The sequence below is a fragment of the Petaurus breviceps genome, unplaced genomic scaffold (genome assembly GCF_028583685.1).
Source record: "Petaurus breviceps papuanus isolate PSGF00001 unplaced genomic scaffold, PetGlider_PUasm1.0 171, whole genome shotgun sequence".
Taxonomy (NCBI): domain Eukaryota; kingdom Metazoa; phylum Chordata; class Mammalia; order Diprotodontia; family Petauridae; genus Petaurus; species Petaurus breviceps.
The window spans coordinates 3,702,387-3,718,730 of NW_027185754.1; the positions used below are offsets into that span (position 1 = coordinate 3,702,387).

The following is a 16,344-nucleotide window of genomic DNA, read 5'->3' on the forward strand; positions in this document are numbered from 1 at the left end:
CCAGGACTGCTGGGAGGATCAAATGAGATACGTGTAAAAAGCACAGAGCATGGCATATACTATGTGTTATATAAATGCCCATTCCCTTCTTCCCTCTCACTCCTTGAAAACTATGATAAAAAGAAAACAAACCTGAAGACTTTGAAAAAATCATAAATGAAAATTGACAGACAGAACTGGGGATGAAGTGAAGACAGAAAAAAATCCTCTTATCAAGGGAAAAATTTCAAGTATATCACAGCCAAAATCCAAAGTTCCCACATTAAAGAAAAAAAAATACTGCAAACTTTGAAAACTATGAAATTTAAGTAAAAAGAAACCATAGTCAGGATTACACAAGACCTAATAGCTTCCACTATAAATGAGAGGAGAACTTGGAATACAACATTCCAAAAGGATAAAGAGAGAGGCAGACAACCAAGAATAACACCCTGAAAAGATGAGTATGATCCCACAAGGGGAAAAATAAATCTTTAATAGAATAGAGGATTTTCATGCATTTCTAAGAAAAAGGCCAGACTTGAATAGGAACTGTAAAATGCAATCACAAGGATCAAGATAAACCTTGAAAGTTAAATTTATTTGCACCAAATAGAAGGGACTAACTGATGTTATAGTATTGAAATTCTAATAAGGAAAGAAGGTACAAGAGTCCCTTCAGAATCTTAATGTCTTCAAAAAGTACGGAGGGATTTAAACAAGAAAAACATATGACATAAATGTGGATTGGTTCTGTTCTATGGGTCTTAAGAGGGGAAAGAAAAGAGAAGGTAAAAAGAATACACTAGTACAGAAAAGATGAAAAGGGGGAGTAGAACCTGCTATTTTTCATAACTGGAATATATCAGAACAGTTTGCAAACAGAAATGAAGAGGTGAAAGGAGGAGACATCAGATAAACCTCACTTTCATAGGAAACAAAGAAAGGTTGAACACACATGCACACAAGCACAGGTGTGCACATGCACATTCAACTCAACAGAAAAACAAGCAGCAATAAGGGATGGGTTAAGAGGGAGGATAACTGTAGAGAGGGAATATATTCGCAAGGAAAAAAAACTTTCTAATCATGAAGGGAAGGTTAAAAGGGAGAAAAAAAAGAACTAAAATTTAAGGGAGTGCCCACCAATTGGGCAATCACTGGGGAAGAAATTTTGGCATAGGAATATAATGGAACATTGTGCCACAAAAAAAGACAAAAGAATAATTTCAGAGAATCTTGAACAGTATCAACTGATGCAGAATGAAGTTAATAAAACCAGGAGAACAATTTATAATAGGACAAAAACACCATAAAGAAACCAACTTTGAAAGACTTGAGAAATATCTAATCAATGCAATGACCAACCATGTCTCCAGAAGCCTTACTTTTCCACCTTCTGAAAGAGAGGTGATGGACTCCAAATTGCAGAAAAAGGCACACATTTTTAGACAGGACAGTTATATGTATTTGTTTTGCTTGATTATGCTTCCTACAAGGATTTTTTTCTTTCATTTTTTTTAATGTAGTGGGGTGCTGAGGAAGCAAGGTTAACAATAATGATGCCAAAAAAGAGGGCCACTGAAACTTTTTTAATGCACAAAAGAGAAAAGAAGGCCTTGGAAGTGGAATTAGATTACCTTTGAAGTCCCCTTCAATTCTAAATATATATTAAAAATAATATATGTAAAGCACTTTGCAAACCTTAAAGAAATATAAACATATATGTTACCAATTATTTTTATATTTTTTTATAAATTATAATATTTTATAATTTTTATAAATTATAAATTTTATAAATAAAATTATAAATTATAATATATTTTTATAATTCTACGATTGTAGGATTCACAGAATATAGGTATAGCTTCAGGGCATTTATAAGTGTAAAATAAAGACCCTCGAGCTAAGCAGCACAGTGGAAAAGGTGTTGGACTTGAAGTCAGTCACACCTGACTTTAAATTTGGGTTCAGACACTTACTAGCTGTATGATCCTGGACAAGGCATTTAATCTGTCTGCCTAAATTTCCTCATCAGCAAAATGGAGATGATAATAACAGCACCTCTCTTACAGGGTTATACTAAAGATAAAATGAGATGATAATTGTAAAACACTCTACAAACCTTAAAATACTATATAAATGCTAGCTAGTATTATTGTTCAAACACAATCACTTATGCAAAGAATATTCCATATTGACAAAAATATGGCAATAGATGATGACATTTAAGAGAAAAGGAATTCAAAATTATCATATGATATAGGGAACAAGTGGTAAAAGGCCTAAGGAAAGGTTTGAATGGAGCTGATCAATTAGAACTCTGCTTCACTACACAAAATGAAGTTTGGAAAGTATGAGTCTCTTTCTAGACCAGGGTGGGGAACCTATAGCCTCGAGGTCTCATGTGGCTCTCTGGGTCCTCAAGTGTCACCCTTTGACTGAATCCAAACTTTAGATCAAATCCCCTTAAAAATAAAAGGACTTGTTCTGTAAAACTTGAACTCAGTCAAAAGGCTGTAACCAAGGTCACATGTGGCCTTGAGCCCACAGGTTCCCCACCCCATCCTAGACCTTGGCCCTCTGGCAATGGCTGCTAGAGAATGACTTCTGCTAGTATTCAAATATCTATGTAACCTCATTACTAAAAAGCATTTGCCAGATGCTTACCTGAGCATACTATTATTGTCAAAGACACTCCAAATTTTTATGTCTATGGAGCCTATTTCATTACAAAATAGATTCATGGGGACCTCATCATAAAATGATCCAACTTGTAATGTCACTTGGGGCATGGATAGCATCAAAGGCAGTTCATCTTACTACTCTGGAAAAATATCAAGAATTACACAAATACAGGGGCTGTCTTCAAGAGGTTCCCTAATTAACGATATCATCAACAAAGTAGATGAATGCTTTCAATGCAGCCAAAAGACCTAGGTTCGAGTTCTGAAATTCTCCAAAATCTAGAGACACTGACCTTACTCTGCTGTTTCTCCCACAAAACTTTTTATCTCTTAACTCAGTGCTTACTCACTAAGTCTTCCACCAAACCTGGAAAGCTTTCCCCCCTCCCCTCTGCCTATGGGCTTTTCCTCTTTATGCAGGAGGCATTGCCAGATCCCACCGGTACAGTCTGATGTATTCTACACAGTTTTTGCAAGGTCTTCTCCCCCATTAGACAATGAGCTCCTTGAGGGCAGGGACAGATTGCGTTTTTCGCTTTTCTTTGAATCTCCAGAGTTTAGCACAGTGCCTGGCACCTGGGAATCGCTTAATAAATGCATGTTGACTAACTGGTGACTAAGGCCAAGTCACGTTCCTTTCTTCTTTGGGCCTCAATTTCTCCATCTGTAAAATGGGGCGGGTTGTCGGGGAGACAGACTTGAGGATTTCTAATGTGCATTTTGCACAAACGCTGGTACAAATACGGACCTCACAGGTTTTTCATTTCCATTAAAATTTCACCAGGGCTGATGGTGAGGAAAGGGAGGATTCGGAGGGTGCAATTATTGCTACAGGGCAGAAGAGACACAGAGACGGGGAGCTGGCATCCAGTAGCCTCGAATCGAGAAGCCCAGCGGGGGGAAAGAGGAGGAACAGGGAGAGTTTTTCCACCGAATACCAAACGTTAGCTACAAACCAGCGTCGAAACCCCATCCCGGGTCCGCGACACCCGGTCCCGCTTCCTCTCCTCACAGAAGCACAGCTCCGTCCTCCTCTTTCTCCTCCCAGACCCCTGGGCCGCCCCTTGCAACCCCAGCCCTTCAGTCCCAGCTCCTGGCCTAGCCCTAAACCCCGCCCCCGACCCAGGCAAGATTCCCTACCTTTGCTTCCCGCAGTTGCTCACTGGTGCCTTCGATTCGTTTCATGCTTCAGCTGCCTCTGCTGCAGCGGGCCGGTTTTCCTCGCTTCCCGGTTGCCCCGCCTCCCTGGTAGTTCTCTCCGCATACACCACCTGCCAGATGTCGCTTTTAACCCGAATCATGAGAACTACGATTCACAGGATGCATCACGTCGAGACCATGGGCGAGAATCGCAGGAAGAGCGGCGGAAGCTCCACGTGCTGGCAGCTTTGGGCGATGTAGTCCACTCTCCAAAGTATGACAAGGGAGAGATTCCAGGCCAGAACTACATTTCCCAGAGGGCAATTGGAAAGTCCTCTTTGCCTCGTTTCCTTCCGGTTTTCTAGCCATCTAGCGGAAGCGATGTGGGCGCTATAGCAACGGTAGCTGGCGGCGTTGGCACCTGAGAAAGAGCTTGGGTGAGTACTGGGTGCTGGGAGAGGGGAGGCCTTTTGGCGCCACTCCGCTTGCGGAAAGAGTGCACGAAGGATTGGGATCACTCTCCCCATTTAGAGGAGTCCTCGATCCCACTCCTCAATCCAATAAAACCATTCCGGGCCTCCTCAGCATCCTTGTCCTTGGGACCAGTTCCACCCTGCCCTCTCCCCATTCGCAACTGGAGGCCTGGTGCCCTCTCCCTTCCTGATTTAGGAGCTGAAACCCCATGGATAAGTGATACTGATGTTGGTATTCATTAATTGGGTTCGGCCATGGTATAGTAGTTAGGGACCTCATCACTCCTCGCCTGGATTAATTGCTCTCCCTGTATCCAGCTCTCCAGTCTATCCTCCACACGACTCCCAGATTGTTCATCCACATTATTAATCCCAAATTGTTAAAGCACATTTCGAACAGTGCCAACCCCACTGTTCAAGAATCTTCAGTGGCCACCTGTTGTCTCTAAGATAAAATATAAATAGCTCTAGAAGGACTACACATTACCCCCCTCAAGCAAGTTATTCCTCTCCCCTTCCCAAAACTACCTGCTTGCTGTTCCCATACAGTTTCAACCCACTGCCTCCCCTACCTTTGCACAGTCTTCATTTCCAATTCTTGAACCTCCACAGCTAGTTAAGACTCAGTTCAAATACTATCTTTTTCAAAAAAAAAAAAAAACCTTTCCTGGTTTCCCCTCTTATTAGTGCCCTGCTTCCATTTATGTTTCCTCCATACAGTAAGGTCTTTGAGAGCAGGAACTCTACCCCCAGTGCTTATCTCAGTGCCTGGCAAATAATATACACTTTAAAAAATGCTGCTGGTTGATTGTTTAATCTAGTCCATCCAGTGCTTAAGCAAGAATTCTCTTTAAAATAGGAGTGGTCACCCAGCTTTTACTTGAACACCTGTGGTGAGAGGGAAACCATTACATTGTAAATCTACACATTTATGTGACTATAATTGTTAGTAAATTTTTCCCTAAATTGAATCTAAATATGTATCAGAAAAGTCCACCCATTATTCCTAGTTCTTTCCTTTTGGGCTAAGAAGTACAAATCTAATTTTTATTGCCCTACAAATACTTTAAAATTACTCTCACGTCCTTTCTGAGTCTTCTGTAGACTAAATTAGCCTCAGTTCTTTCAATTGATCCTCATGTGACATGGTTTTGAGGCTTTTCAGTATTTTAGTCACCTTCTTCTGGATTGCTTCCTAAATAAAATTTGTTGTCTATAACTTAGCCCAGTACTCCAGATATGGTCTAATCAATGCAGAATGCTATAGGACTCTCAACCACTGTATTTCAAATGCTTTGCCTAATATCCTTTAGGTTTTGTGATTCATATTGAGTGATTATTTTTGTTAACCCTTTCACTAATTCAATAATATTAAGTATTTGCTGTGTTCTGAGGTCTATACAGGGTGCTGAAGGAAGATACAAAGTTTAAATAAGATATGGTCTCTTTCAGAAGAGCTTAAATTCTAGTAATGGGATAAGTTGTACACATATAACTATAAAATACAATTAACTGAGTTAGAGATTTAGGGTGGAGGAGAAAGCACTTTGTGAAATCTTAAAAGGAAATGTTCGTTAGAGAAAGAACATATAATAGGAGAGGTAGGATTTGAGCTTTGCCTTAATGGATTCCAAGGATTCAACAAGAAAAGAGAGGAAGGGAAGACATTCCAGGCAAAAGGAGCACTAAATAAAGGCACAGAGATAGGAGAGAAGAATGTGTTAATATGTAAAGAGTAATCTAGTTAGTAAAGAATAATTGGAGGAGAGATGTGAGATGACTGCTTTTAAAGATAGAGTAACACCAAATATCTCAAACACCATACAGAATATTGTGATATTTATTCACTAGAGAGTCACCAAAGATTTTTGAGGAAAGGAGCAATATAACATACATCAATAGTGAGTGGGGACACAATTATTAAGAGTGGCAAAACTGATTTTCCATGTTAGGGAAATTGAATTTAACAGAATTTATTAAGCACTTACTATCTGTGAAGAATTGTGTCCTAGGAATACAAAGATGAAAAATGGCAAAACTCTTCCATTCATAAAATAAAGATGACGGAGGATATGGCATGTCCAGATAGGTACATAGTACAAGATAGAATTTGACAGAGCAGTCAGTGAAGTCCTGTGAGAAATTTGAGGAAGAGATAACATTCAATTTTAGGGATCAGGTTATGAGAAGGTGAGAGAAGGTTAGGGGAAGAAGTGAAATATGAATTGATTCCTTAAAGGAAGGCAACAATTTCAACAAGTAGAAATGTGTCAGGTATCTATCTACCTACTAAAAAAGACATAAACAAAGACTCAGACAGATAAAAATTAGGAATAGAGTAGTTTAGTTTGGGACACAGAACATATAAAGGAAAGCATTATGATATCATGAAATAAAAGTAGACTGATATGAGCTAGAATATGGAGGGCCTTGAATGCCTTGGTCAGAAGTTTCAAGTTTATTTGGTAGGTAGTGTGGAGCCACTGAATGTTTTTGAGTAGAGGAGTGGCATCAATCAATAAGGATTTATCAAATGCCTCTTTGTGTCAGGCATAATATTAATTGCTAGGGGTACAAAAAATGACATAGTCCCTGCCCTCGAGGAATTTACATTCTCTCAGGGAAAACAACATGTAGAGAAGTAAATACAAGGTAATAGAGCAGGGTGAGGAGGCACTAGCAATTAGAAAGAAGCAGAAAAGGCTTCATGTAGGAGACAGTACTTGAACGGAACTTTGTGTGAAACTAGGGGTTCTAATGAAGAGAGAATACACTGGGGGAGCAGCATGTGCAAGGACCACTTATAGATAAGAACTAGAAGAGATATAGGCCATTTTGGTTGGGCCATAGAACACTTGAGGGGATAATTTGTAATAAACCTGAAAAAGTAGGCTGGAGGCAGATTGGGGAAGGGGGAGCTTTAAATACCCAACAGAGGAGTTTATATCTTATCCTAGAGGATTAATAGGGAACAGTTGGAGTTTTTTGATGAGGTCAAGACTTGGTCTTGACTTATGCCTTAGCACTTTGGTGACAGTGTGGAGGATGGATTGGTGAGGGGAGAGAGTCAAAGCAAGGAGTTCAATTGGAAAGCAATTACCATAATTCAGTTGAGAGGTGATAAGCAACTAAACTATTGATTGATTAATTGATTGAACTAGAGTGAAAGAGAGGGACAGATGTGAGAAATGTTATGGAGGTACAATTGACAATACTTGTAAACCGCTTGGATGGGGGAGCATAGGGAGGGGTTGGCAATATGAGAGAGTGAAGAGTGGAGGATAATTCTATGATTGCAAACCTAGGTAACCGGAAGAATGATACCTTTGCTGTGAACCTGTGATGAGACAAGGTGGCCTCTAGTCATTTTCTGTTTGCTGTTTCAGCACCCTGAAGCTGGGATAGATCCTGGAGAGTTGGGGTGGTCAGTTGGAGATCCGGAGAAGAGACAAGATGTGGAGCAGTACAGGACCAGGCCATTGTGAAACGAGATGGGAATGGCTGCTACTATGAAAAGCCCTCTAGTTTCAGTTAACACCAAAATTTTCTCCATTTTATCCAACTGCTTGCCAAGTGAATAACAGTGAGTTCTGACCTATAATAATCCCTTACTTGATTCTCTTGGCACTGAAGGTCAAGGGAAACAAGACAATTAGAGGAAAGCCTACAACTCATTTGCAGTTACTTTATTGTGTTTCAATAAATCAGATGGCCTGAAGTGAAACTGGGTTTAAATCTGTCTCTGCCATTTACTACCTATGTACGTGATATGACTTAGCCTCTCTGGGCCTCATTTTTCTCATCTATCTAAAATAAAAGGATTGAACTAGATGACTTCAGAGGTGCTTTCCAGATCTAAAACCATGACTGCTTAATATTTGGTGAATAACTGAATTGCCGTTCACCACAGGGAACCTTGGAATGTGGTTCTTCTCACAGGTACATATAAGTATTTGATATTTTATAACTTATGAATCAACAGTCTGAGGGATTTGGTCTTTCAGGCAGCTAAATTTACAATGAAAGAAGCCTTCAGGAAAGGTGACACTGTGCTATATTATGTGTCAGGTAAAATATCTTAAACCATAATTGTTATTTGATATAATTTTCCATATGTGCAGCATGTTTGTAAACTTAAAAAAAACAAATGAATTGTCAGTATTTTTAGCTTTTATTTTAAATTTTTAATTTATTTTAATATAAATTATATATAATAAAATAATTTTATTTATTTTAAAATTTTATTTTAGGGGCAGCTAGGTGGCACAGTGAATAGAGCATGGACCCTGGAGTCAGGAGGACCTGAGTTCAAATGAGGCCTCAGACATTTAACACAAAACTAGCCTTGTGACCTTGGGCAAGTCACTTAACCCCAATTGCCCTACCTTACCCCCTCCAAAAAGCAAAAAATAAATAAATAAATGAAATTTTATTTTGAAATCCTAGTGTTGAGTGAATTAAAGCCACAAGGGAATGATTTGACTAGTCAACTTTGAAAATTCCTCACCTTTTGATTGAATTTGTGTTACTTTTATTTATGAGTTGGTTTGCATCAATCAGTAAGGTATTTACTTAGCCCCTACTATTTACTTCATTTCATGGTATATGCCTTTTCTAGAAGAAATTCACTTTTAAAGAAAAAGTGAAATTCTTTTATGGATTGTAATAACTGAAATTATTTATGATTCACCAGTACTCTAGACTTAGCAGAAAAATGAGGTTTTTTTGTTTTTGTAGATCCTCTCCAATGGCAATTTCCAGTGTTCCACAGAGTTCCCAAATATAAATAATAATACTACTATTCGATTAACTGAGTACAAGTCATTCATTCCCATCCACAGAAAGAGTAAAGATATGGTGTTAGCATCTGTAAATAGGACAGAAACTTGGTTGGTTGTTTGTTATTTTATTTTAATCACCTACAGCTCCTTCACCTTTTGATTGGAAATTTGAGAGACCAAAATGTACTAGAAGCTAAGGCAGGACCACATGAAAATATTTATGAAATTCATTTCAAATTGATAGGATCCACACAGTAGGGTATAAACATAGTTTTCTGGGGGTTTTGTTTTGCTTTTTTATTTTAAAAATCTTTTGTTTTAAGATGGTTTGGGTAATAGGGAAGAGAGCATAAGCCTAATGGGCTAACCTTATTTTATTTCCTAAGCAAATTATAGGAGGTATTGTTGAAAGGAACATGTTCTCCATGATTAAATGAAGTATTTTGTTTAGAATGGAAGCTTTCATCTTCTAGGAGCAACACATGTAGGGCAACAAGATGTCTATTAAAGCTCTTGCCTTGTTTTTTTTTTTAATTTATTTGGCTCATTCATTTTGCATAGTGGATAGTTTAGAAGGAGAAGGTTTTATTTGAATTTTTTTATTCACAGATAGATGATGTCTAGCCCAACTGATGAGACTGCAGGAGACCTGCCTGTGAAAGATACAGGTCCACGACTCCTTGGAGGATTGAAAGGTTTGACCAGCTGTTATTAGTTTATAGTCGTGAAATTTGATCACTGGTTTGTTTTTGTTTTTTTTACTTTTAATCTTAAATTTTTCCTGCTATTCATATAGAGTCTGAGGTTCAAATAGCAATGCAGATCTAAGTTAGACTAGATTAAAAAATGGAAGTGAGAAATAAGATGCAGTTTCTTTGTATATATCAGGTATCAGCTATTCACAGAAAAAGTAAAGTCCTCTTCTACTGTGATAAAGAGTAGTAAATCATCTTTTAAAATACATCAGTATGTAATAAACTTAAGGTATCAAACCTTAAAACTGAATTGCCTGGTTTGCATCACATTCACTATTAAAATGTATCTTTCTGTTTAACTTTTATGAGGGGAGAAATACCATATTTTTAAAAATTTTCCTTTTAATCGAGGTTCTTAAAGTGACTTTTTTATTCAGATGATAGTGAGTTTTCACAATCAAATCTTTTTCTTGATTCTTTCATCACTCATTGGTTTAATAAAGAACCAAGAGGCACTTCTCCAAAAGAAGAAAAGGGACAGCTTTGAGAATAATTTAAAACTTTGAAAACAATTTAAAACTTGTGCTTTGATTTGTGTACACAATGTGTCAGCCATGTTATAACTGCTTGATTCTTATTGACTAGGCTAAAAATTCAAAATGTGTTCTTGTTATGCTAACATTTTAATTTTTCCTTAACATTGATTGTCTTCCTTTATATGAAAAGAGTATAACTAGCCACATTGGAGATTTAATGAATATGATTAAAAATGAAAAGATAGCAAGTACTTCAAGGAAGTTATCATTCTAGTCAATGAAGATAGAGGTGAAAATTATACAACTTTCCCTATGAAAGAATATGATGTCTTACGTAACTAAGAAAATCATCTCTAAAAAAGGCAAAAACAAAAAAATCATTTGAAAGTGAATAGGAGCTTGGGTGTTGTTTTTTTTAATCTTTAATATGGGATTAATAATTTGTCCTGCTTCATTAGTCTTGTGAGGACAAGAAAAAGTACTTTTTAACAGATTTGAAGAGATGTCACATGCATATATCAACAAACAATACTAAAAATTTTCCAAAATAACCATGGGAACTTGCAAAATGATGATTTGAGGCAGTCTTTTCAGTGAAACCCATGGGCAAGTTTTCTAGTTTGTTTTGGCCTAGGTAAAATTTCTGAACTCTTTTTTTATATAACTGAGTCCCCACAGTTATGTGATAATAGAACTGTTCAGTGATAGATCTCAAGTCTGTAAAAAAGAATGTTTCAAATGTCCTCATTTTTTATTTACCTCTGTCAACATTATTCATACATATGGAGAAAATTTTATTATTCCTAATGAGTGAACAACATTATTATAATCTTATAATTCCTGGATTCTTTCCCCAGGTATGACAATAACTATCATTGTAATATTGGGCAAATGACTGTTCTAAGCTATGGCTTTCTTATTTCTAAAATAAAGGGTATATGCCCTAAATAATCTCTAAGATACATCTCTAACAGGATGTAAGGCTAAGAATTTTACTTCATTGGTAGTATCAGTGTTCTTTAATACTGTTACTTTAAAAAACCCAAAATACTGATATTTCATGTCTACTTCTGATATGAGGTCTATAAAAATCATTATCTAAATGAATAAGTTGCTAAAAAATTTCAAAAGCCTAGACTAAGTCAGGACAAAGATTTTTCTTAGGAAGTACATCCTAAGTATTAAACATGTGATTAATTATCTTGGAATTTTTTTTTTTCTCAAAATCCTTAGTTTCCTGGAACTCAAAGTCTCGACAACTAGTGTCACGTGTCAGTTGTGAGGAATTGGAAGATCGATTTTTACGTTTGCATGAAGAAAACATTGTACTTAAACAGCATGCCTCCAACCAAGAAGATAAAATTAAAAGGTTGTGATATAGAATTTTCTTAAAATAAAGTTTGAAGGGTATGCAAATCTTTTATTACCTTAACTGGAAATTAAGTCTCTTACAAACAAAAGGATCATGAGTGTTTAGTATGTCTAGAATTGATATTTCAGAGAGAAAAACTAATAACTAATTATAACTTAGGTTTACACATGTCTGTGTGTAATTTAATAACACTTATGGCTTAATAAGTAGTTGTTCCAGGACATCTGTTTTTAACATGTATTTGATTTAAAAATGGACATTTTTTTAAAAATAAAAATTGTCTATCATATACTTCTTTTAAAGAGCCTCTCTGGAATTCATGTTCCTTTAAGAGTTGGAGTTTATTTATTTATTTATTTTAAAGCAATCGGGGTTAAGTAACTTGCTCAAGGTTACACAGCCAGTTATTTCTGGGTGTGGTACTAAATATCTGAGCCCGGATTTGATCCCCGGGTCATCCTGACACTGGAGCTGGTGCTCTTACTTGCTGAGCCACCTGGCCGCCCCTGAGAGTTGGAGTTTATTAATGAATGCATCTCTTCAATCTTTGGGACATGCTTAATAAACATTTTCTAAATATTTGAGTTAATCTAAGTTATATGTTAAACTAAAAGAGACTATCTGTTTACTCATGCTGCCTTTTTTTGTTGTTGTTGTTGTTGCCAAAAATTTAGTCCAGGGGAGGCTAGGTGGTGCAATGAGTAAAGCGCCGGCCTGGGAGTCAGGAGGACCTGAATTCAGTTCTGGCCTCAGACACTTAACACCCACACAAAAAAACTAGCCATGTAACCTTGGGCAAGTTACTTAACCCCAATTGCCCTCCAAAAATAAGGCAAAAAAGAAAAAGAAAAGGACTTAATTTGGGGCGGCTAGGTGGTGCAGTGAGTAAAAGCGCCAGCCCCAGAGTCAGGAGGACCCAAGTTCGGTTCTGGTCTCAGACACTTAACACCCACACATACAAAAAAACCTAGCCATGTAACCTTGGGCAAGTTACTTAACCCCAATTGCCCTCCAAAAGGCAAAAAAAAAAAATTAGTCCAGTATTATTCTCTTAGATGTGCATTTTCTATATGTTCAGAAACATGGTCTTTTGAATGCATGGTAACTTTTTTTAAAGTTCAGTAAATATTACAAAAATGCAAACAGATTCTCTTAGAAAAGATTCATATACATATTTCATAGTCTCTAGGTTCATTGGAAAAATTGTAAAGTTGAAAATACTTGGCTGGTTTTTTTTTCACTTTAAAATACACCAGTAAAAATTATCTTTCAATTTCTATTTTATTAAGTTTTAATTCAGATAAAATGTTCAGTACTTCAAAGAACAAGATGACCCTTCTGATCAATGTGAAGATGACTTGTATTTTAAATTGTTTTTCCAATAGTGGTGACAGTGGTAGTTTGTGCAAATATACAGTATTTTTCCTGATCCATTTATGACTAACAGGACACATTTTCATAAGATTTAGAACTAGAAGACATCTTTGAGGTCATTTAGTCTAACCTATCCATTTTATGTGTTAGAAAATAGGCCTAGAAAGGTTAACTGACTTTTCTCAAGGTCATTTTTTATCAAATGGTTATAGTTAAGAGTGTGGCCTTTGGCCATCAAACATGATTTTCCTCTCTGCATAGCCCATTAGCCAATGCAGAATTAAATCCTATCCTTGAAATCATTAGCACTATGCCCTAACCAGAAACTATTAAGAGGCCAGTAGAGAAAGTAAAATGGCATCGTGAAAAAGAAGCATACAATCAGGTGGAAGCCAAAGGTGCTAGTTCTGGCTTTTCATTAGATAACTATGGGAAGTAACATAGTACAATCGAGTGTTAGATTAGAAGTCAGAAGACCTGGGTTTGAATCCCATCCCTGCCAGTTGCTTCTCTGTGACCTTGGATAAGCCACTAACCTCTTTGTGCCTCATGTTTACCATAGGAAAAATTAAGAGATTAGACTATATAGCCTTTAAAGTCCCTTCCAGTCTATCTTGGGCAAATCACTTAGCTTCGCTGGGGGGCCTAAGTTTCAACATTCATAAAATAAAGGAATTAGTCTAGGTGAATTGTTATTATATAGTCTTTTAAGATTTACAGAGCATTTTTTGAAGTTCCTTCCAGCACTGACATTGCAACAGATGCCCATACTGAGATGATTTTAAATTTACCCATCTTTTCTCTGCCTTAAATATAAATGTCATTTTGTAAACAGCCATGTCCCTAGATCCTGAAAATGTTTTAGCCTATGATTTTTCTACCAATCCAGAAGTCCCACAAAATATAATTGTTTCTTTGCTTCTTATACTTCAAAAGATCTGTGAATTTATTGGTGGGTGAGTACTCCTTCCACTAACATGATTAGTAAGTCTTTCTCTATCTTCTCACTAACTCTTCCCCGACCTTAGTAGATTGTTACATAAATTACTTTAACTAGAAAAATTCCTCATCCCCTTATGACCAGTCTTCTGGGAATAAGCCTCACCAAACATATTTATACAGTATTTTATCTTACTAATTAAAAGTTGAATAAATGAAATCTGCTTCTTTACTATTTTTTCAGAATAAATCATTATACCTTCTGGGCAAGAGATTGATTATTTAGAAATTTATATAATACCATCACTATAGAACTTTGTCTGTTTATTGAAGAGTATTTTTTTGAGTGTCAGCATTAAGTTCTATGTTGTTTATACCAATACAGTTTACTTATAACTTCTCTGAAGAAATTTAAAACTGTTGTATTGATTCACTTGTCTTATCTCAGAAATTATGATCATAGATTTTCCTCCAAGTGTAGATTAATAGTATAGCATTAAATTTGGTATGCCCCTGAAACATTATTTATATCTTCAGTAGAACATCCATATATCTTTGTATGATTGAGTGAATTTTGGTGTATAAGTTGGCATCACCAAATCTGTTGAACTATCTCTCATACATGTAATGTGTTCCCATAGTTGGGCTACAAATGGCTCCAAATCTTCAAATTCTTCTTTAGTGGTCAGAACAATGTTGAGTTACTATACCTTGGCAGATTTACTAATTAGATATATCAGTCTCTCAATTATGGAAAAGAGGAACTGACCTATTGATAAATATGATAGGGTAGTTCATTTGTAATTATCAACATTTTTTCCTTTATCTCTTGTAAGTCTGCCTCAAGGAAAAATCTTAACTGATTATATATATATATATATATTTCCTTGATGGTACATGCTGTACAAACAAAAGTGTAGCTAAATATGTATTTGCTACTGCATACATAGAGGACTTTGCTTATGGGTAAGAAACCAGTGTTCTGTGACATCCCAAAGCTATTAAGGTTTTTTTTATTTCACTTTTGTTCTTTTAAGTAAAAGCTTCTGTCTGTAACCATGCTAAAATAAAGCAAACCCCATAGAACAAATGAAGTGTGTTTTTATTTTTAATCTCATGTCTGGGTCTTTGCAAAAATGGATTCTCTGTAAATTAGATACAGCTATTGAAGATGTGCGACCAATTTTGTAAAGTCTTGAACTTGTATCTCTCATCAAAGCCACCTTTTCTTTCTTGTCTTGCCAAGTTTTTTTTTTACATTCACTGTCGGGCATGTTTTCTGTACTTGTATATTACATCACCCTCATGTGCTCTTTCTGTCTTTTGTTCTCTTACCAGTGTTTATCAAAACTTAAAGGAATCAAAAGTATAACTCTTGTGATTCCACAAGTAAAATTTGTAACATTTAAAGATAAGGGAAAACCATACATTCTTTAATCATTTTCTACCATTAACAATTACATTTCTTGATTATTTGAGGTGTCATAACAATTTCATATCATGGTTTTAGATTTCCCGACTACACACTTTTAAAATTGTTATATACCTTCAAATCTTAGAAATCAGAGACAATGTGGCATCAAATGTTACATATTAATATGCTTTCAAAATAGTTTAAACTTGTAGTAGAATTACTCAATGAATTCAACAAATATTTATTATATATCTTATATTTTATTCACGACAGACATCTACAAACTGTAACTATGCTTAATGGCATGCCAAGTACTTATATAAGGTCATGCGTTAAAAATTGTATTTAAGGGGCATATGGAGTAAATATGTGTTCTCTCCTTACTAACCTTAAATGATAAGCCTTAGGAAACTGTTATTTGTCAGTGCTATAAAGCAGATTGTTGCCCAGTGGTTTCAATTATCATCAAAGGATTCTTCACAGGCAGTAATAGTTACATCAAAACCTGAAATTTATTATTCAGGTTCTGCACTGAAGTCTTCACAGTGATTATGTTCCTTTCAACAGAATGCATTTTATGCTGACTTCTCACATTCCTTTTCATCTTTTTTATTATTTCCCCAGAATGGCCACCAAGTTAATACGGCTTGTTAATGACAAGAAAAGATGTGAGCGGATTGGTGGCGGCCCCAAGCGGCAAGGACGGGATGTGGAACTAGAAGAAACTATTGAGCAGCTACAAGAAAGAGTTCATGAGCTTGAAAGACAAAATGAAGGCCTCAGAAACAAACTGATTTCAGCTAAACAACAACTTCAATTCCAAGGTCTTAGACATGCTCCATATAACCACATACAATCTCGTGTTAACACAGGACGGAGAAAAGTGAATGAGATCTCTGGCTTTCAGGAAAGCCCAAAAAAAGGTATAACCAAAATTTGCTTACAACTGGAATT

The 16,344-nt window shown here is 36.3% G+C and overlaps 2 protein-coding genes across 7 annotated transcripts in view; one reads left to right on the forward strand and one right to left on the reverse strand.

Annotated features, from left to right (window-relative positions):
- FTO (FTO alpha-ketoglutarate dependent dioxygenase) overlaps positions 1-4,070 on the reverse strand; it is a 431,971-nt gene extending 427,901 nt beyond the window's left edge. Inside the window, exon 1 of the mRNA XM_069082477.1 lies at positions 3,807-4,070. Within this exon, the coding sequence (XP_068938578.1) occupies positions 3,807-3,851 (45 nt within the window). The 5' untranslated portion in view covers positions 3,852-4,070. The remainder of the gene's footprint in view (positions 1-3,806) is intronic.
- A 101-nt stretch (positions 4,071-4,171) lies between these two features.
- The window catches only part of RPGRIP1L (RPGRIP1 like), a 134,788-nt gene continuing 122,615 nt past the window's right edge, over positions 4,172-16,344 (forward strand). For 3 of the 6 annotated variants that reach the window (XM_069082469.1, XM_069082471.1, XM_069082472.1), the window contains exons 1-5: positions 4,172-4,243; positions 7,666-7,862; positions 9,670-9,755; positions 11,525-11,660; positions 16,015-16,313. In XM_069082469.1, the coding sequence (XP_068938570.1) occupies positions 9,674-9,755; positions 11,525-11,660; positions 16,015-16,313 (517 nt within the window). In that variant the 5' untranslated portion in view covers positions 4,172-4,243; positions 7,666-7,862; positions 9,670-9,673. The other 3 variants (XM_069082473.1, XM_069082474.1, XM_069082470.1) reach the window with 2 other exon arrangements.